This window comes from Callorhinus ursinus, unplaced genomic scaffold (genome assembly GCF_003265705.2).
Source record: "Callorhinus ursinus isolate GAN/ISIS: 27379988/994484 unplaced genomic scaffold, GSC_fseal_2.0 scaffold36, whole genome shotgun sequence".
Lineage (NCBI taxonomy): Eukaryota > Metazoa > Chordata > Mammalia > Carnivora > Otariidae > Callorhinus > Callorhinus ursinus.
The window spans coordinates 11,019,868-11,040,649 of record NW_027397098.1 but is presented as its reverse complement, the minus strand read 5'-3'; the positions used below and the strand labels follow the sequence as shown (position 1 = coordinate 11,040,649).

The following is a 20,782-nucleotide window of genomic DNA, read 5'->3' as shown; positions in this document are numbered from 1 at the left end:
CCTGGAGAAGGGTGGAGCTAGTGTGGCTCTCTTCCCATCAGGAGTGGGATGCCCGAGGCCTCCTGGTGCAGAGGTACGGAGAGCTCTTTCCAGACCCTTCTCTTAGGAGGCTGAATTTCTTCCTATTGTCGGTCCCTTAGGCTGTCCTGCCTCACCCTCTTTCTGTCTGCCTGGGCACCTTTACCCACCGAAACCTCTGCATGGGCCCCAGATGGTCACTTCTAACATCCTGTAGCGTATTTCTTTTCCACACTGCACTATTTCACATCCCTGTGAAGTAGGTAAGGATGTCAAGGGTCGGGCCCTTGAGCCTCAGTTTGGAGACGGAGAGGCTAAAGCACAGGTCCTTTCTGACTTGCCCAGGGTCACACAGCAGGTTAGTGATGCAGTCGGGACTAGAACCCGGATCTCCCAGGCTTTCACTGCTGTTGGCTAGGAGTGTGGAGCTACTGCCGCTGGAGCTTAGTGGAGCCCTGTCGTGTTAACCCGAATGTGTGTTCTCCTTAGAGAACCTCGTTATTAAAGACAAGTTTATTAGAAGATGGGCGCACAAAGAAGGCTTCAGTGGCTTGAAGAGGTACGTGACTGCAGCCGAGGACAAGGAGCTGGAAGCCAAGATTGCAGTCGTTGAGAAGTATAACATCCGGATTCCAGAACTGGTGCAGAGGATAGCGAAGTGCCACATAGAAGACCTGGACTTTGCAGGTGAGGAGAACAGTGGCTTCTTCACCTCCCAGCAGGTGGGTGGTCGGATGGCCCTCTTCCTGCGGGGATTTCCGGGGGGGCCTGGTGGGGCTCTGTGGCGCTCCCGGGAAGCCTGGGGGGAAGGGGAGCAGAGCTGCCACTCTTCCTTAGGGGGCCCTTCTGTCGTGGGGTCTGCCCCTGGCTGCGACTCTGGGCAAGCAACTCAGTGTTCTCGCGGCTCTGTCCCTTTGCCTGCAGACTGCAGGGGCTGGCCAAGTCCCCGCGGGCTCTGGAGCATGATTCTGACGTACTAACCTGCCTGCGCTGAATTTACTGTTTCCCCATCTTTCCATCTTTCTCTCTCTCTCTCTCTCTCTCTCTCTCTCTTTTTCTTTTCTCCTGACTGTCGTTTCTTGCCCGCCCCCTCCCCCCCCGCCAATGACACGCGGGTAAGGAAGGGTCGTGGAAGCGCCGTTAGTTTTAGGAGCGTGGCAGGAAGGGCACGCTTGTCTCTTCCTCTCTCCTGCCTTTCCCTGCCAAGCCCCCATCTAACTGTGCGCTCTCTTTTTATTCCAGAGTACATTTTGGGCACTGTGCACAAAGCCAAAGGCTTGGAGTTTGACACCGTGCATGTGTTGGATGATTTTGTGAAAGTGCCTTGTGCCAGGCACAACCTTGCGCAGCTGCCCCACTTCAGAGTCGGTGAGGAGCGTCTGCGCACCGCCTACCTGCAGTGCTTCCTTTGCTTGCCTTGCTTTCTGTTGGGTGCTGTGGCCTCTAGAAGAAAAACCAAACACCTCCTAGTTCTCGTTTTTTTATTGTTATACCGTGTGTTTGAGAAAAACGAGTCCTCCAGGTCCACCTGTCTCAGGGCTGTGGGTAGGGTGGTTGTGCTTAGGGTGGGTCTGTTTCAGCCCTCAGCTGGGGCTGTGTCACCATCAGATATTGGGTGCCCAGCCCCATAAAAGCTTTAAAGCAATTTACCTGCTCTCCAAAATGTTGTTTTTAAGATTTCATTTGTTTGAGAGAGAGAGAGAGAGAGAGAGAGAGAGAGAGAGAGAGAGAGGGAACCTGTGTGCATGTGCGAGTGGGGGAGTGGCGGAGGGCCAGAATCTCAAGCAGACTCCCTGCTGAGCATGGCGCCTGACACGGGGCTCGATCCCAGGACCCTGAGGTCGTGACCTGAGCCGAAATCAAGAGTTGGACATTTAACCGACTGAGCCACCCAGGCATCCCCAAAGTGTTTTTTTAAAATTAAATCTCCTTTTTACTAAAGAGGCCAAGAAATCATAAAAAAGTAAGCACTTTGTATCTTTTGTTTGCTTTTATATAAATTTATACTCAAGGCAAGTTGTTATCTTCTGAGCATCCGTGCGGTTATTTTGGGTTTTTATTTTTTTTTTTTTAAAGATTTTATTTATTTATTTGACAGAGACACAGCGAGAGAGGGAACACAAGCAGGGGGAGTGGGAGAGGGAGAAGCAGGCTCCCCGCTGAGCAGGGAGCCCGATGCGGGGCTCGATCCCAGGACCCTGGGACCATGACCCGAGCCGAAGGCAGACGCCCAACCTACTGAGCCACCCAGGCGCCCCTATTTTGGTTTTAAATCTTAGAATTAAACCCTGTGAAACAAGCAAACGTTCTGTTAACCGTGGGCTCAGAATTTGGGGCATAGCGTACATTGGCAGGCTGAAAATAGAAATGGTAGAAACTGGTCTCTGATGAATATATCTGTAACATTACAAAAAGATGTGCTGCTGAAGGTAAATTAGAGCACAGTGGGGCACAGGAGCCCCAACAGTGGCTCCATATTGGGGAAGAAAAGTATTTAATATGCTACCACCTTTTTTTTTTTCCCTTGCTGGCCAGTGCATGTTCGCGTATTTTTTTTGTTTTTTTGTCTTAGAACAGCTTTATCGAGGTCTAATTCACATAGCATACAATCTGCCCATTTAAAGCTTGCAGTGTGTTCACGGATGAGCCGCTCGGTGCCGCGTTCTCACCATTGTATTGTGGCGTGTGGTGACTGTCAGGGGACAGGCTTCAGGGACGCAGTGGAGCCTTGGATGTGTGTTAACTTCTCTGCTTGTCATGTGACAGCCCAAGACAGTTCCAAAGAGAGAGAGAGAGACGGTGTCAGGAAAAGGGAAGAACGTGGGCTTTGGAGACAGGTAGCCTTGGGTTTGGCTCCTGGGCCCTTGCTCAGCCTTGGCTCACGTGTCCAAGTGGCTTGGCCTCTGTGAGCCTCAGTTTCCCCGGCAGTCCCACAGAGCTGTCATGAAGAGACCTGGGAGGGTGAATGAGAGCCTCACGGGTGTTGAGTGGCCTGTGGACAGGCTCCTGGGGTTTACCAGCAGCGGCACAGGTTAAAACTCAGCATTTTGTGCCCCTGGTCTGTTAGGTTTTTGTTTGTTTTTGGAGTTGGTGCTCGTAGGCGAAGTTGGTGTGTACAGCCAGCAAGTCTTGGTGGGGAGGTGGGGGGTGGGGGGTAGTGGACGTGTAGAGGAGAACACACAGTTCGTAAGCAGGCTTCTGAGCTGATGCGTTTCTTCCCTTCACTTTCTTTAGAGTCGTTTTCTGAGGATGAATGGAATTTACTGTATGTTGCAGTAACCCGTGCCAAGAAGCGTCTCATCATGACCAAATCCTTGGAGAACATTTTGACTTTAGCTGGGGTAAGAGGAACCAGTAACACAAGCTAATTTGGCAACATTCAGAGTTTACTGGGGTTTTCTTATTTTATTTTTTTATATGTTCAGTTAGGCACTGTATAGTACATCATTAGTTTTTGATGTTTTGATGTTCAGTGATTCGTTAGTTATGTATAGCACACACGTGTGTTATACATATGTGCTCATCACATCATGTGCCCTCCTCAATACCCAACCCCCTCCCACCCCCTCCCCCCACCCTCTTCCCCTCTGAAACCCTCAGTTTCCTGGGGTCCAGGGTCTCTCATGGTTCGTCTCCCTCTGTGATTCTCCCCCCTTCCGATTTCTCCCTCCCCCTGTGGTCCTCTGAGCTATTGCTTATGTTCCACATGTGAGTGAAACCAGATGATGATTGTCTTTCTCTGCTTGACTTACTTCACTCAGCATGATCCCCTCCTCCAGTTCCATCCATGTCAATGCAAATGGTGGGTGAATAAGGGATCAACCTGTGGCCTTCGAAGGCCCTTTGGTTCAGGATCCTGGGCTGGAAGAGAAGGGCTTCTCTTGGGACTCATGGCTAGTGCAGGAAATGTTGTAATCAAAGAGACAGAAATGTGGGTTCTCTTCTCAGTTCTTTCCTGATTCAGTTTTAATTTTTAAAATATCCACTGTTCATATGTTTCTTAATTTCTCCTTTGCTCAGTTTGTGCTGAGCACTCTTGGGGAAACACCAGGAAGAATGTTTTCTGTGTCTACACTGCCTCCCTCCCCTTCCCTAGTTCTTCGTGAACCAGCAGCTGCGGCCAACAATAGACTTCTTGCAAGGAAAATGTCCCTGGGGAGGGAGAAGGACTCTTCAGGTGCTAGGCCTCTTGTCATGGGCTCCCCACCCTGTTATTTCCAGCTCTCTTCTGCCCTTCACAGGTTGCAGTGTAAGCCTGTTAGTCTTTTCAGCCCTCTTGGAAACAGGAACAGAAATCTGAGCTCCCGGTGGCTACTTGGTCCATCTTTCCCTGAACCAAAAATACTTAAGCCAAAACCTAAAACTTAAGTGTAAAAGTTACTCTTTCTTCTGTTGCTCTCTGGAGAAAAGGAAAGATTTTATGCAGCCGAAGCACCATATATTTCATGCTCCTTCAGGCAGGTGAGAATATCGGGAGCTGTGGAGTCTAAGCAGTGACGTCAACAGCTTTGAACCTCAGGGTGGGGCGGCGGTGTGGGGCAATAATCATTGTTTAGTAAATGGTGTGGAACTCCTGGCGTTGTTCAGTGGCCGTGATGCAGAACCCTGACGTCAGAACTGAATAGTGCCTGTTTCTTGAGTATGTGCCACACCTGTTTCTAGGCACTGGAGGTGACATGGCGGCCAGAGAACGCCTGCCCTCCCCCAGCCCCTCTTCCAGGTGCAGAGACGGATGGTAAACAAGGCAGCAGACAGGGTTTCTCTTCACATATTTGAGGAAGATGGTGTGAGAGCCTTCCAGGGGGAAGCTTTACTCCAGGTCCCGTGACAACAGCAAAAGCTTCTTGCGTAAGACAGACTACCTTGTGTGTTGGTAGCACTTTTTTCTTCTGAGCTTCTCCCAGACGGGCCCATCTGGCCATAAGAATGTTTCTGGAATTTGAAATGAGCTGCTGCATGTTTCTCCAAGCAGCTTTGCTTCACCTGGGCCACGCCATGGGTGACGGCTCGTGTGTCAGATCTCAGAGCCAGGGCCCCTTTGTTTGGCTCTGTCCTTCCTGGCACCTGGGTCGCCCAGTGGTTTCCAGAGAGGACTTAGAGCAGAGCTCTGCACGCTTTTTCTTGAAAGGGCCAGACAGTAAATATTTTAGGCTTTGCAGGCCATGTGATCTCTTGTTGCATCGGCTCGACTCTGCCGTGAGGGTACGGAGCAGCCGCAAGCAAGTCATTAATGCATGAGTGTGGCTGTGTCCCAGTAAAACTTTATTGACAGCAACAGGGACTGGTCTGAATTTGGCCCCATGGTTTAGAGATAAGTGTGGCTTTTCTTAATCTCTGAACCAGTACCCCAGGGGGTTGAGTAGAGATAAGAAATACAGTTGACCCTTGAACAACACCCACCCCGCCCATACACCACTCAGTTGAAAATCTGTGTGTAACTTTTGACTGCCCCCAAACTTAACTAATAGCCTCTGTTGACCAGAAGCCTCACCGAAAACATAAACAGTCAATTAACACATATTTTGTACGTTAGCTGTATTATATGTGGTATTCTTAGGATAAAGTAAGCTAGGGAAAGGAGTATCATAAGGAAGAGAAAATACATTTACAGCATCATACTTTTAAGAAATCTGTGTATAAGTAGATCCAGGCATTTCAGAGTCGTTTAAGGGTCAACTCTAATAATTTGTATGTACAAATAATCTCTACCTATAACAGGATTTTTGTATAAACTTTGATCGTAAGTAGTTTTAGAACCGGTAGTGTGGTTTTCTCCTAGAAATAGTGCTGCACTGCACCCAATAGCTTGGATTTATCACAGAACCAAGTTGTCACATTGGTAACTTGTAGCGGGAAGTACTATAGACCAGTAATACCACTTCACGATGTGGGTTAAATAGGATTTTTTTTAACTTAGGAAAATTCTGAGGTATTTAAAAGTCAAGAAAGTAATAAATTGAATTACTACATACAAATCATACCTGTATATAACTGGAGTATGTATCTCTAAAAAAAAAAAATGGACCTTTTTTCCCCATAATTACAAGTGCCATTATCATAACTTATAAAATTTATAGCAATTCCATGCGGCTTCTGCTACCCAACCCACAATCATACTTTTGTGATTGTCTCAAAAATGCCTTTTTTTGAGTTGCTTTGTTCAACTCAGGGTCCAAACAAAATTCAGGGTTGTGAAGTCTTTTAAGTTTCTTAATTTAGAGCAGTCTAAGACTCCTTCCTTCTAATGCTCTTGTGTTGGAGTCAGGCGTCCTACAGAATGTTCCACATTCTAGATTTGCTTTTTTATGTGGTTGTGTAGATCTTGGTTCCTGACAGTATTTATTGATTACTTATTTACACTCTTCTACTGTGGATAGCAGTTATAAAATAATACCAGTATTCCTGTAAACAGAATACTGAATGCAATTTAGGATTTCCTAACAGCTCCGTTTCTCTATATTCCACTAAAGACGTGTGGTAGGAATATCATGCCCTGAGGGCTCTTGAAGTAAGTTCTTTTTCCTCTGTGGTTAGATCCGCCAATGTAATTACAATAAGATATATCTGTTTACTGTCTCTACAAGGATTGCTTTGCTTCTTTTTGACTTAATTATCTTTTTTGAATGTATCAGACGTTTATGTTTTCAATGTTAGAACTTTGTAACAAGTGTAAAAGTCTCGTTCTGTCTTTGTCCCCTTCAGATTCTCTCCCACCACCATTGATAGCTTTTTTTTTTTTTAATTAGTATTCGGTTTATCCTTTGGTATTTCTTTTTGCAAGTATCAGCAAATATGTATAAATTTTTCTATTCTTTCTCATGAAAGGTAACATTCTCTAGATAGTGTTCTTTCTGAACCTCCCTTTGTCACTGAGAAATATGCATGGAGATCACTCACTGTTAATAGTTCATACAGTTCTTTCTCATCCCTTGAGACTGCTGCGGAATATTCACTGGGTCCGAGTATTGTGATTGGTGTGGCCCCTCGCTGATGGCTACCGGATTCTTTCCAGTCTTTTGCCTTAAAGAATAATGCCAAGAGGCAAAACAAGGCACGAGTCATTTCCTGGTTTGCCAGTGTGTCCTGGGGAATACGTTCTAGAATCTCAATTTCTAGGTAAAGGATAAATGGATATGTGATTTTTCTAGATACTGCCAAATGCTTCACAGAGATTGTATACCTGAGAGTCCCACCCTACCAGTTACATAGGAGAGTCGGAAAGGCTTTTTAAAGCTAGTCGGAAGCTCATCAGTTAGTTATTGCACACAGTTTATGGGGAACATGAATTTTTCCCCATATAGAAAAGGATACGGAATTGAGAGAAATACTTCCCTCTTACTGAGGCTGGGTTCGAAAACATCTGTTGCTCCCAGAAGGGCTCTGAGGGAGCCCCGGAAACATGGCCCGTCCGTGTGAGCAGATGTTTGGGTCCAAAAGCCCTTGCGTGAGATGAGATACTTCTGCTTTTTATCACAACTTATGAATCTGTTTGGAGACATCCTCTTTGGAAGTGGCTAAGTCCCCCTATGCTCAGAGAGGAAGGCTGTGGGAATTTTGAAGGCTCTGGGGCAGGGGCCTAGGGTAATAATTTAGAGACTATGAAAGCACATGAACAGGGGAGCCCTGCATGCTGAGGCTTTAGAACAAAAGGGAGCCGTTGGTTCCTGCTACCTAGAGTGAGAAACCACTTTGGTCTCTATAACCAAGAGTAGGTCAGGGAGCCTCCTTTTTCTCTGTCCCCCTTAGAAAATCTAGCTAATCCCCAGAAGCCTTTTTGTTCCTTTGTTTCTTTAAGCTTTGAGTAAGTGAAGAGAATCATTATGTTATTGAATAAAGCGTTGTGAAGTCACGCTCGTTGCTCACAGACAGCTTCTCGACCTCCCAGCATCTGAGATTCTTAATCCAAGTGGCACAGGTGTATCCTCAGAACAGTGCCTAGCACATCGTTGGTGCTCAGGAAGCGTTTGTCCGCTGGATGAAAGTGGCCCCCGTCCTGGTCTGGGGCTGGGCCGGGCCCGATTCCACAGGTCCCGGATCAGACTGCCTCTCAGCTCACAGCTCAGTTCTCTCGGCCCAACACCTTGTGGGCAAGTCACTGCTCACCCTGTGCTTCCGTGGCCTGACCTGGAAAGCTGACACAGGGTTGTACCTGCACCGAGAGGAGGGGGTCAGAGAAGGGTCTGGGTGGCCTGACGGGGCAACTGTATCTGTGCATTGGAGAGTCTGGGGGTCCTCTGAGGCGGTTTCTGGTCATCGAGACATTTGACTCCAGGAGGGGGGTATGGGTAGGGGGAGAACTGGCATCTGAGAGAGAACATGGGGGTCGTGGCATGCATGCACTCATTCATTCGGCAGTACTCGTGGTGAAGTTCTGTTGTCATGTGCCTCCTTGTCAGGGAGCTCTGTATCTACAGGTTGCAGGAGAGAGAGGGAGCCTCACTGTTGCTTGGTGGTGTAAGAACACAGGTTCTGGACCTAGACCCGGGTTGGAGCCCCACGTCTGCTGTGGTCTACCTCTGGGATCTTTTGCATAAGTGACCTCATTTCTCAACTCTCATGCGCTCATCTGTGCAACGGGGATGAGGAGAGGATTGCTCCTGGGAAGTCGTGGGTGAGGACCCTACTGCCAGTGAGGACCCAGTGCGTTAACACCAAAGCAGCCTGGAAGCATTTAAGGAAGGGATGCAGAGGTAGTGGTATCAGGTGCCTTTGGGTTCCTGAAGGCCGGGGGTTCAAATGAAGCTTCGGAGTAAGTTTTGTTTTTCTTCCTCGGGATAGTGTTTGCCACGGCTGCACGGGTCCCCCTGGCCGCGCTTGACGGTGCGATGTAAGCCCCTTGGCAGATCCCTGGATGATGGTGTTTCCCAGCAGCTACTGTCTTCACACCCGTGGGTGTAGTGGACCCGCAGGACGTCACGAAAGGGTGGAGGTGGCTTGATTGATTCACCTGCTCACTCTGTTGACAAACTAGATTTATAGAGCCAAGCATTGTAGTTAGCGCTAAAGAGTAGAGGTAACAAGACAAGTAATATGCTCCATGATCTCGTGGAATTTACAGTCTAAGAGGGAAGCTGTTAGGCAGTTTTGGATCCACCAGCAAGATTTGGGTGGGGAGTGGGAGAGTCTGCTGCGTGCTGTTTAATCACGCCTTGGGCCAGATGGCTAGTCGTCTCATCCCACCGGGGCACTGTGCTCTCACTGTGTCCATGTAGGAAGACTTATTTTTCCCATGAAGTTTGGGATTTTAAAGGTCTGTTTTGTTTTTTTTAGCTTTTAGAAACTGTTAGACCGTGAAGTGATTCATTTGCCCAGTGGAATCCCTCTGCATCTTAAAGATCTATTTATGGATGGGAAATGGAAGTTCTCCCTAAAGAGTATGTTCAGTGGCCAGTAGGATTTAGAGCCTGGTGGAATTGGATAAACTGATTCTAAAATTCGTATGGAAGAACAATAGCCCAGGACTAGCCAATTTAAGGAAGAACATGGTGTGGGGACTCGTGGATGGATATTCAGACTGAGTGTAAAGAGATGCTAAGGAAAGCATACGAGACAGATCGATGGGAGTTCCCGGAAAGTCCCATGGATGTGTGGAAGCTTCACATGTAATAGCTAGGGATTGCAGAGGGGTAGAGAAGGAATGTACTCGTCAGCCAACAGTGTTGGGGCAGTTGGCTTTCCATATGGAAAAAGTCAAGTGAAATTCTTTATATCCTCATAATAAATTCCAACTGGATTAAAGACCTAAATGTGGGCGTCTGGGTGGCTCAGTCGGTGAAGCGTCTGCCTTCAGCTCAGGTCATGATCCCAGGATGAGTCCCGCGTCAGGCTCCGGGAGCCTGCTTCTCCCTCTGCCTCTGTCTCTCGTGAATAAATAAATAAAATTTAAAAGAAAAAATAAACGCAAGAAAACAGTCTCAGAAATGTTATAAAAATACTTTAGGATGAGGAAGGTTGTTTTAATAACCTTGACATAAAATGGGAAGTCCTAAAACAGTTATTTCTGATTACATCAAGTTGTAAATCTTCAGTGTGATAAAATAATAGCCAACATTTAGTTAACCTCTAAAAAACATCCTTTGAGATGCTTGTTTTGCCAGCTGTGTGCTAGGCACTGTTCTGAGAGTGTAGCCATGAGCAGACCTGAGCTCTGCCCTCCTGGAGCTTGGTGTAACTGCAGAGGACTGGCCAAGGTCATAAAGAACTGCGGATTTATAAGAAACAGGCAACCTAGTGGTAGGCAAAAGATAGAAATGAGAAGTTCACAGTTAAAGGAACCCTCATGGCGAATGAATAGATTAAAAAACAGAACAAACAAACAAACCAACCTGTGTCACAGTCTAGGAAATGCAAACTAAAATAATCAGATTGGTAACAATGAAAAGTTTGACCTTTTCAGGTATTGGCAAGAATGATGGGAGGTGGGCATCGTCCGGGTGCCGGTGGGAGAACGTGCGCCCCACTGCTCAGGAGTGTCGTTGGGGCGAGCCCCAGTTCTCAGGTTGGGGGCCTTCTGGGCACTACTGAGTCTGACTCCTCACAGTAGGTGCCGTGCGTGTCCCTGGACCCAGGTTCATCTGCCCCATGTGCCCCAGAGACAGTGACTGAGACGTGAGGATGCAGCAGGGAAAGTGTTTATTCAAGAGGCAGCCTCGGGAGAGGGGAAGGAAGGAGGTGGGAAGGAAGGGAGTGAGGAAATTGAAAAGCACACGAGAAGGGTCCCGGTTCAAGTCGCTGCTGCGTGTGGTCGAACCGCTAACCCTCTGGTTCTGGGTTTCAAGCCCACTGTCCTTTGGTCATTCCTCATTCTTGAGGGAATTGGGACGATGACCCACCTACTTACTTCCTGCTGAAGTGGGGCGGAGATGGGGGTTAGAGGAATGGAAACCTGCTCTTGTTTAGAAATACTCCTCAGGTCCAGGTTGAAACCCAACGTTCTGCATTAGCACGATTTTTGTACCTTGGTTATTCGTTCTTACAGTGTATGTGACTTCAGTTTATCTAGGACATTAGGGGAGGCTTCTTGTAACCGGGTAGCTGGTTGTATTCATCAGCTGATTTCTTCAGACAAGCCCTCCTAAACAGCAGTTTCAGGTCGGTCAGAGGCTCGCTGCTGCAAGCGGGGTTATTTTGGAGGTTGTCCTTGCTGGACAGGGTGGAGGGACCCTGTGGATCCTGCAGTTCGAGTGCAGTGGATCCCCGGCATCCTTCCCCGTAGCTTCACTGAAGAAGGGGTGGTCAGCAGTACCTCGTGTGGTCCTACCGAGGCTGGTGTTGGACCCCTGGGTGCCTGCACCACCCGCCCAGGACTCAGGTGGCATAAGAGCACAGCTGTGGGGCACATCAGCCTGCTGGAAGCAAAGATGGATCGAACATACCGGATAGTGTCCAGCTCCCCAACGTGAGCCCTGTCAGGAATTCCTAAGTCATGACAGGTGTAGAAAGAATCTTCCAAATAACATAGCACAGGGGCTTAAAACTCCTTCTGAGGGCCACTCTTCACGGAAGCCGAGCACCCAGCAAGGCTTTAGTCCGGTTGAACAGGCAAACAGACCCTCAAAGACTTTTAATTCAGAACTAGAATCTTAACACCCACAAAGGTGTGTTACTGGAACAGTTTTTCTAAAGTCACTCTCATTTTCAATGATAGCCAAATGAAGACTCATTTGTTTGTAACATAAGCCCAGTTTTAACAGAGTTGGCCTAATTGTTCACATAAGCATGGCAAGAATAGTGATTGGCCTTTTTTGTTGTTGTTAAATTTGCTTTGCTGGAACTTACAAGGAATTTCAGATTGAACTTTTAACAGCCTCTTGAGGCTAAGAAGGCAAGCTAAATACTTGCCATCAGACTTTGCCTGCAATACCTGTAGATTTGGGTGAATTCCTCTCTTTGAGGTCCCCAGAATTTCTTGAGGTTCCTGCACCTGCTGGGAGGTGACCTTCTTTACTCCCATGGTAAGGCTGCTGGGAACCCTGTAAGCAAGATACCAGACCTATTTTTCCAAGGGTTTTCATTGGCTCCATAAAGTCACCCTTACTTCCTTAAAACTGTCTGGTCATATCTGACCAAATATGACATTCCTCTCAAAGCCTTGGTAATGTAACCGTTGTTTGCAATTGCGTTCTGTCATAAGGAGACCAGATTCTTACTGAACTTATGCAAATAAATACATTGCCATGAAAATAAGAATAGTCACGGAGAGTTTCTGAATTCTGGAGGGATCAGGTTGGGAGAAAAAGATAAGCGTTCCATATTTGTTTCCAAAGGGATATTTTACTTCTGTAAATCATAGCCTTAAATCTGAAAGAGCAAACAGAGAACCAGCGAGGTGTTAAGCGAGAATCTGTTGGAATGCAGTTTTCCCATTAGTTGAAAATCTTCATCAGGAATGAAGGACTCCTAGCTATAGGAACGCTGCCCACAGGCCTCAGCTCTCAGGTCCCGTCCGGGATTGCCTTGACTGAAGACAGCTGCCTCACCAAGGGCGTGCCCCCGACATGGTCACAAACCCTGACTTTTGCCCCAGTGTAGGTGCCCTGAAGCGTAATCCAACTTTTGGAACTCCTCAGAGACTGAGCTGAGGTATCTGTTGATCCTGAGTCACTGTGCAGCTTCTGTCTGATCTCGCGCTCTTCCCTTCCCCAGGCGTCGATCACGCCCTCATAGACTATTTTCATACTGAGTCTTCATAGTCTTAGTCCTGACCATGCACAAAACCCCTTTCCAAAGAGACCCTCTCACAAACCTTCTACAGATTTACAGAATGGTTTCCCTTATTTCCAGTAAACCAACAACCTTAAATTAGCTTTAATTCCAAGGATTTTCCAAGGTCACATGAACTTAAAAAACATTCGGGTTAGTTTCTATCTTTCTGAATTTTATTTTTTAGATTTTATTTATTTGCAAAACAGCGTGAGAGAGCGAGATCATGAGCAGGGGGGAGGGGTAGAGGGAGAAGCAGGCTCCCCGCTGAGCAGGGAGCCTGACCTGGAGCTTGATCTCAGGACCCTGGGATCATGACCTGAGCCGAAGGCAGACGCTTAACTGACTGAGCCACCCAGGTGCCCTATCTTTCTGAGTTTTAGAATGCCCAATTTTTACAAGTGCTTGCCTTTAAACAAACTAGAGCTCTTTTATAAATTACCTTTAGCAGTACCATCCAGAGTTAGAGGGTCACCTAGGTGGTTCATTTGGTTAAGCATCTGCCTTTGGCTCAGGTCATGATCTCTAGGTCCTGGGATCCAGCCCCATGTGGGGTTCCGCACTCAGTGGGGGAGTCTGCTGCTCCCTCTCCCTCTGCCAGCGCCCCCCAACTCATGCACACTCATGCATGCTCGCACGCTCACTCTGTCTCAAATAGATAAATAAAATCTTTAAAAAGGCAGAGGTGGAGAAAGTTGTTCGCATTTACAACACACATAGACACAGAAAGACATGAACAAGATGCAAACAAAATCTTAAAGGTCCAACTTCCAAATATCTCTCCCTTTTACAAAACCTAATTGCAAGATGGTATTACATAATTTATGGATTTGTTAGTTGGTCATTTTTCTCCAGAGTCTAATGAATATTGTGGCCAAGCAGTGTTGCCAAAAGTGTTTGCCCGGTTTTGGAGAATAGCCCAGAAGGCTGCATGTGGGGGAGTCAAAGTGTCATTTCCCATTTTCCAAGTAGAACATGGCTGGTTTTATTCAAAGATATCAAAAGCTACAGCAACAAACAAACCAAACGAAGCCTGGAGTAACTCTGTGAGCATTGGTTCCTCCCCAGAAGTCGGGGGTGGGGGGGGCTTCATGGACTGAACCAAATAGCTTCCTAGTTTCTAGCTCCTCCCTAAAAGTCAGAGCTCCACTGACTGAACCAAACTGCTCCCTCGCCAGTCTTTTCTTAAGAGGCTAAGAGGCAGCTGAAGAGGAGGAAGAAATCTAAGAGCCAGACCAAATGGGAAGAAGAAATGAGCTCTCATGCCATCAGATAGGATGTACTCACCAGGAGACGCCTGCCCAAATCAAACCCCAAAACTGTTTCCTTAAATTAAGCCCCGAATGTTGGCTGCACCCAGGCAGAATGGGGCCCCGGGGACGGACTCTAGGACAGAGAGCCCAGGCAGCTGCTTGGACTCATCACCAGATGTGCGGCTGGCTGGGGGCCACCGCCGACCAGCCCTCAGCCAAGAGCGCCTGGCTGGCTGGCTCGCCGGATCTGAAGCCGAACCAGAGCTTGTCTGCCCAATGCACAGCAAAGACCGAGACATCAAGTATCATCAAGTGTGCCGCAAATAAAGAGTTTGCTGGGGGCAAGCCTCAGATCTACCTCCTGGAAGGAGGAAACTCAGAGAAATTTAAGGGCAAATGAAACAAGCCTGGGTAAAGAGTTGCAGCTGTGTTTATGAGTCCCATTAACCCTTTGGCTGCCAGTGTCATACATGCTCTGTGCTGTTTGTAGGGCGCTAGGAAGTCTTCCGCCCTTCTCAGGGCTCTGACAGGTGCACGGGGGAGTTTTGCAGAGGCCGCGTGACGTGTCGTCACCACAGACTGAACGCAGAAGCAGTTGTCTTCCATTAAGCCAGACATGAAAAAGATTTGCAAAAATGTAAAACAGTGCTACTCTTCTAAGTTTTTTCTGAAAATACAGTTGTTTTTGATAAAAACATTAACATGTGATAGGTTTAATTGTTATGAAGAATAAGCATTTTAGCTCTAAGATTTGCGAGTTGTACTGTAATATGTCAGGGGGTTTATCTGTTCTCGTTGCTCTTGGGAGGGGTCCTGTCTGCCTCTTGGACATGAATGCTTGTTTCCCTCCCCAGGTTAGGGAAGTTCTCAGCTACTTTTTGCTCAGATATATCTTCTAGACCTCTCTGCCCACCCCCTCAGGGATCCCAATAATTCTGACATTGGAACGTTTCATGGCATCATTAATCTCTCTCAGTCTGATCTCTTGGGTTTTAAGCTGTTTTTCCCATGCCACCTCGGTTTCCTGCTTTTCAATCATCTTATCTTCTAGATCACTAATTCGTTCTTCCGCCTTGTTTACCCTGGCAGTCGGAGTATCTAGTTTAGACTGCATTTCATTCATACCATTTTTAAGTTCGGCCTGATCTCTTTTCTGCCCTTAGAGATTCTGTATTGTCGCTAATATTTTTCTCAAGCCTAGATATCAACTTCGTAATTGCTACTCTGAAGTCTATTTCTGACATCTTGCTTATATCCATATCCAGTTAGGTCTGTGGCAGAGGCCATAGTCTCTGATTCTTTTCTTTGTTGGGGGGTTCCTCCTCTCAGTCATTCCGTTGGGGGGTGGTTGAAGGAATGTACAGAGTCCAAAGTATTAACCATGACCCAAGCAAGATGCACCCGTTTTATAGGGAGAAGATCTTTGCAAATGACATTATAGATAAAGGGCTGGTATCCAAGATCTATAAAGAACTTCTCAAACTCAACACCCAAAAAACAAATAATCAAGTCAAAAACTGGGCAGAAGACATGAACAGACTCTTCTCCAAAGAAGACATAGAAATGGCTAACAGACACATGAACGAATGTTCATCATCATTAGCCATCAGGGAAATTCAAATCAAAACCACATTGAGATAGCACCTTTCACCAGTTAGAATGGCAAAAATTAACAAGGCAGAAAACAACAAATATTGGCGAGGATGTGGAGAAAGGGGAACTCTCTCACACTGTTGGTGGGAATGCAGGTTGGTTACAGCCACTATTGAAAACAGTATGGAGGTTTCTTGGTAAGTTAAAAATAGAGCTACCCTATGACCCAGCAATTGCACTGATGGGTATCTACCCCAAAGATACAGATGTAGTGAAAAGAAGAGGCACATGCACCCCAATGTTCATAGCAGCCATGTCCACAATAGCCAAACTGTGGAAGGAGCTGAGATGCCCTTCAACAGATGAATGGATAAAGAAGATGTGGTCCATGTATACAACGGAATATTACTCGGCCATCAGAAAGGATGAATACCCAACTTTTGCATCAACATGGGTGGAGCTGGAGGGGGATTATGCTGAGTGAAATAAGTCAAGTAGAGAAAGACAATTATCATATGGTTTCACTCATATGTGGAACATAAGGAATAGTAGCATGGAGGACATTAGGGGAAGGAAGGGAAAACTGAAGGGGGGGAAATCAGAAGGGGAGACGAACCATGAGAGACTATGGACTCTGGGAAACAAACTGAGGGTTCTAGAGGGGAGGGGGTGGGGGCATGGGTTAGCCCGGTGATGGGTATTAAAGAGGGCATGTACTGCATGGAGCATTGGGTGTTATATGCAAACAATGAATCATGGAACACTACATCAAAAACTAATGATGTACTGTATGGTGACTACCATAACATAATAAAAAAATTTTTTTTAATTTCTTAGCCTAAATTTCTTATATGGTGAATATTAACAGATAAGACTCATGTAAACAAACCTTCTTTGGAGCCTGCAATGTTGGAGCCTGTCATGTTTAGTAGTGTCAAGGGGTCCCAAGACCAAAGTGTTTGAGAACCGGTGCTTTGGAGCAATACTTTTCCAAGTGTCGGTTGCAGTCCATTCATGATTTATGAAACTAATTTAGTGGGCTATGGTAAGTTTTTTAAAAAGCGAGGTAGAAATAAAATCTAAAAGAAGAAAGACTACATTGCATGTAAGGTCAAATACTGTTTTATGAAACTGTTATTTCAGCTTTTTTTTCTTTAAATTTTTTATTGGAATGTTAATCACCATACATTACATCATTAGTTTTTGATGCAGTGTTCCATGATTCATTGTTTGTGCATAACACCCAGTGCTCCACGCAGAACGTGCCCTCTTTATTACCCATCACCAGGCTAACCCATCCCCCCACCCCCTCCCCTCTAGAACCCTCAGTTTGTTTTTCAGAGTCCATCATCTCTCATGGTTCATCTCCCCCTCCGATTTCTCCCCCTTCATTCTTCCCCTCCTGCTGTCTTCCTTTTTTTTTTTTTCCTTAACATATATTGCAATATTTGTTTCAGAGGTACAGATCTGTGATTCAACAGTCTTGCACAATTCACAGCACTCAGCATAGCACATACCCTCCCCAATGTCTATCACCCAGCCACCCCATCCCTCCCACCCCACCCCCACTCCAGCAACCCTCAGGTTGTTTCCTGAGATTAAGAATTCCTCATATCAGTGAGGTCCTATGATACATGTCTTTCTCTGATTGACTTATTTCACTCAGCATAACACCCTCCAGTTCCATCCACGTCATTGCAAATGGCAAGATCTCATTCCTTTTGATGGCTGTATAATATTCCATTGTGTATATATACCACATCTTCTTTATCCATTCATCTGTCGATGGACATCTTGGCTCTTTCCACAGTTTGGCTATTGTGGACATTGCTGCTATAAACATTGGGGTGCACGTACCCCTTCGGATCCCTACATTTGTATCTTTGGGGTAAATACCTAGTAGTGCAATTGCTGGATCGTATGGTAGCTCTATTTCCAACTGTTTGAGGAACCTCCATACTGTTTTCCAGAGGGGTTGCACCAGCTTGTATTCCCACCAACAGTGTAGGAGGGTTCCCCTTTCTCCGCATCCCCGCCAACATCTGTCGTTTCCTGACTTGTTAATTTTAGCCATTCTGACTGCTGTGAGGTGGTATCTCATTGAGGTGCTGATGCTGAGCGATGTGGAGCACTTTTTCATGTGTCTGTTGGCCGTTTGGATGTCTTCTTTGGAAAAATGTCTGTTCATGTCTTCTGCCCATTTCTTGATTGGATGATTTGTTTTTTGGGTGTTGAGTTTGAGAAGTTCTTTATAGATTTTGGATACTGACCCTTTATCTGATATGTCATTTGCAAATATCTTCTCCCATTCTGTCGGTTGTCTTTTGGTTTTGTTGACTGTTTCCTTTGCTGTGCAAAAGCTTTTTATCTTGATGAAGTCCCAAGAGTTCATTTTTGCCCTTGCCTCCCTTGCCTTTGGCGATGTTTCTAGGAAGAAGTTGCTGCGTATTTCAGCCTTTTATATATGCATGTAGGTGTGTGTAGAATTATAATGCTAAGTGGGTTTCTTGGTGTGGATCGTGCTCAGAAAGTTTGTAAACACAGAAACCCTTGCATGTGTGGGTGGGAAAGCATGTACAAGCATGTTTGTTGCTGCATTGTGGGCAGTAATTTGGAAAACACCTGAGTATCCACCCGGGGAATGGCTGAATCAAATGCGAAAAGAGCGATGTGATTAAACCCTGTGTAGCACTTCGATGAACTAGATAGGAAGCCGACTCAGAGTATAACGTTTACGTAAATACGTTCCTGTAAGATATACCTAGCCTTCTGGGACATACGTGTAAACTTAAAGCCCTTTTAGGATGGGTCAAAAATGGTGCACGCCAAATTAACACTGGCTGCCTCGGGGGAGGGTAAAGGGGATTTCGGCAAAACCTCTCATTCTATTTTGAAAGGACTTCCTCGTTTCGTTGTCCCTCAGTCATTGGTGGGAACACGAGTGTTTATATATTTTCTGTTCTTTTCTGTAGCAGACAGACAGATCCTGCAAGAAAGAAAGCCACATCAGTCCAAATACTGGATACACGTTTTGCTCTTGTAATTCAGAAAACAGGAAATCATAATTATTTAATTAGCAGATATTTGTGGTTCTACTCATTGGCCACATCTGTGTTAAACTCCAGGGCACAGCAGACCAGACGCTGGTCCCTGTCCCTACTGCTTTTCCAGTCTGGAAGGTCATTAACATTTGGTTTGGTGTTCCCCGTGTGCCGGGCCATCCATACACTTAGCTTGTATGAGTATCTCTTCTTCACAACAGTCAAATGAATCAGGTACTGTGTTGTCTGCCTCTTACGGATGAGGAGGCCGAGGCTTGAAGAGGCCAGGAATTTGCTCATTCGTACAGCCTCAAGCCTCGGAGGAGGCAACATGCTGGGTTGATGTGGGCCAATCTTTTAAGGCCCCTGTTTCAGCTCACTTGTCTTGAAAGGTCAATATACAAATAATTTTTAATGATTCTGGGACAGGTCAGCGTGAGATAAAAATCCAGAACCAGCCCTGAAATATCATTATTTCGTGTTTGCCTCTTTTTTTTTTTTTTTTTAAACTGGCCATTTTATCAAGATTCCAGCTGAACTGCTTTAGGCATCCTGTCTTGGAGACAGCCTTATCGGCAGGGAAAAGCCACAAAAACCGAGGGCAGTTGGGGCAGTCAGTGCTTTTCTCCTGCAAGGACTCGGCCATGTCCGAAGAGCGTTTCCCGCTCCGGCGCTAGTGGAGTTTCCAAGTCGAGTGTGGTGGAGACGTTGCCGTTACCCTCTTTCTCTCTGTCCTCAGGAGTACTTCCTGCAAGCAGAGCTGACCAGTAATGTCTTGAAGACCGGAGTGGTGCGCTGCTGTGTGGGGCAGTGCAACAATTCCATCCCTGTGGACACCGTGCTCACCATGAAGAAGCTCCCCATCACTTACGTATGTGGTCTCGGCAGGTTGTGCTTTCTGTAGGATTTGATTAAGTCGTTTGCATCTTCTTATATGCGAGCGTCGCCTGGGAGACTGGGTTGGGGCCCGACACTTACAGGACCACTGTTTCCCTGGAGGGCCCGGTTCAGTTTTCCTTGGCTCTTCACCCCTTTCCTTGATAAATTCTGGTTTCTGCCCCAAAGGAATTTGATAGAGTGGAGTCTACCCTAGATGGCTGTGCTGTGGGATATGTCACCTCAGAGGTTTGCCCACGTCTGAAAACATCAGAATAATAAGGCTTAGTCTCTTGGTGGAAAATCCCTGCTGTCTGGTCGTCCCCCTGACCTCTTTTTCTTCCCCCTCCCTGCAGAGCAACAGGAAGGAAAACAAGGGTGGCTACCTCTGCCACTCCTGTGCGGAGCAGCGCGTCGGGCCCTTGGCCTTCTTGACCGCCTCCCCTGAGCAGGTGCACTCCATGGAACGCACCATTGAGAACATAGTGCTGCCCAGACACGAAGCCCTGCTCTTCCTTGTCTTCTGAAAGCCAAGAGGAGCTTTCTCCACGGTATAGAATGCCTTGTGTGGACTCGAGTTACTTGAAGAAAGCCAGTGTGGGGTAGGGTTCTCACTCAGCTGAGACTCTGAATTCACTCACAGAGCATTTTTTGAGGAATACGAAGCCAACGAGAGTTGGACCTGCCATTTCTCCATTCCCTGTAGGTAGCCAGTTTCCACTGCCCCTGCTCTATGCGCATCAGGCTGGGGATGCGGGGGATGTTCTTTTGATAAAAAAAACATTTTATGTATTTAAACTTTTATTACAAGGTTTCAATTAAACAGGCATTGTAGCACTGGCATACCACTGTGTGACACTGGCCTCAGCCCTGTGGTTTTTGAACTTTCTCCAACTTTCTCTTTTTCCCACTCACTCTTTTCAACATCTGTGTCCCTGCTCACATGATGATCAAGCAGAGTATGAGACTTCATGTCTGGGTGATAATTGACAGATCAGAACACGAGAGGTTTTTGTGCCGTGGGAATCACATGTGTATAACATGTAGTGTGTGCCTTTGTCATTACACGGGGTTCACGGTTGGAAGAGGGGAGCAACATAATACACGAAAAGACAAACACAGAGTGACAACAGCCAGACTTCTTGTGTTTCCCACCTGTAGAACGGAGGATCAGAAATACCTGACAGAGAAGTGGAGTTGTCTGGCCACTGTGGGGGCGGGGAGAGGGGTCTCGGGAGAGACGGGAGATTGGTACCTGGTTCACTGCCTGGGGATGCTGGGTGGATGTAATAAAGCAAT

At 46.6% G+C, this 20,782-nt stretch overlaps 1 protein-coding gene across 4 annotated transcripts in view; it reads left to right on the top strand.

The window, feature by feature from the left end:
- FBH1 (F-box DNA helicase 1) overlaps positions 1-20,326 on the top strand; it is a 52,601-nt gene extending 32,275 nt beyond the window's left edge. For all 4 annotated transcript variants that reach the window (XM_025853615.2, XM_025853617.2, XM_073879951.1 and 1 more), the window contains 5 exons: positions 508-705; positions 1,261-1,386; positions 3,253-3,359; positions 19,347-19,478; positions 19,840-20,326. In XM_025853615.2, the coding sequence (XP_025709400.1) occupies positions 508-705; positions 1,261-1,386; positions 3,253-3,359; positions 19,347-19,478; positions 19,840-20,010 (734 nt within the window). In that variant the 3' untranslated portion in view covers positions 20,011-20,326. The remainder of the gene's footprint in view (positions 1-507; positions 706-1,260; positions 1,387-3,252; positions 3,360-19,346; positions 19,479-19,839) is intronic.
- Positions 20,327-20,782: the final 456 nt, after the last annotated feature.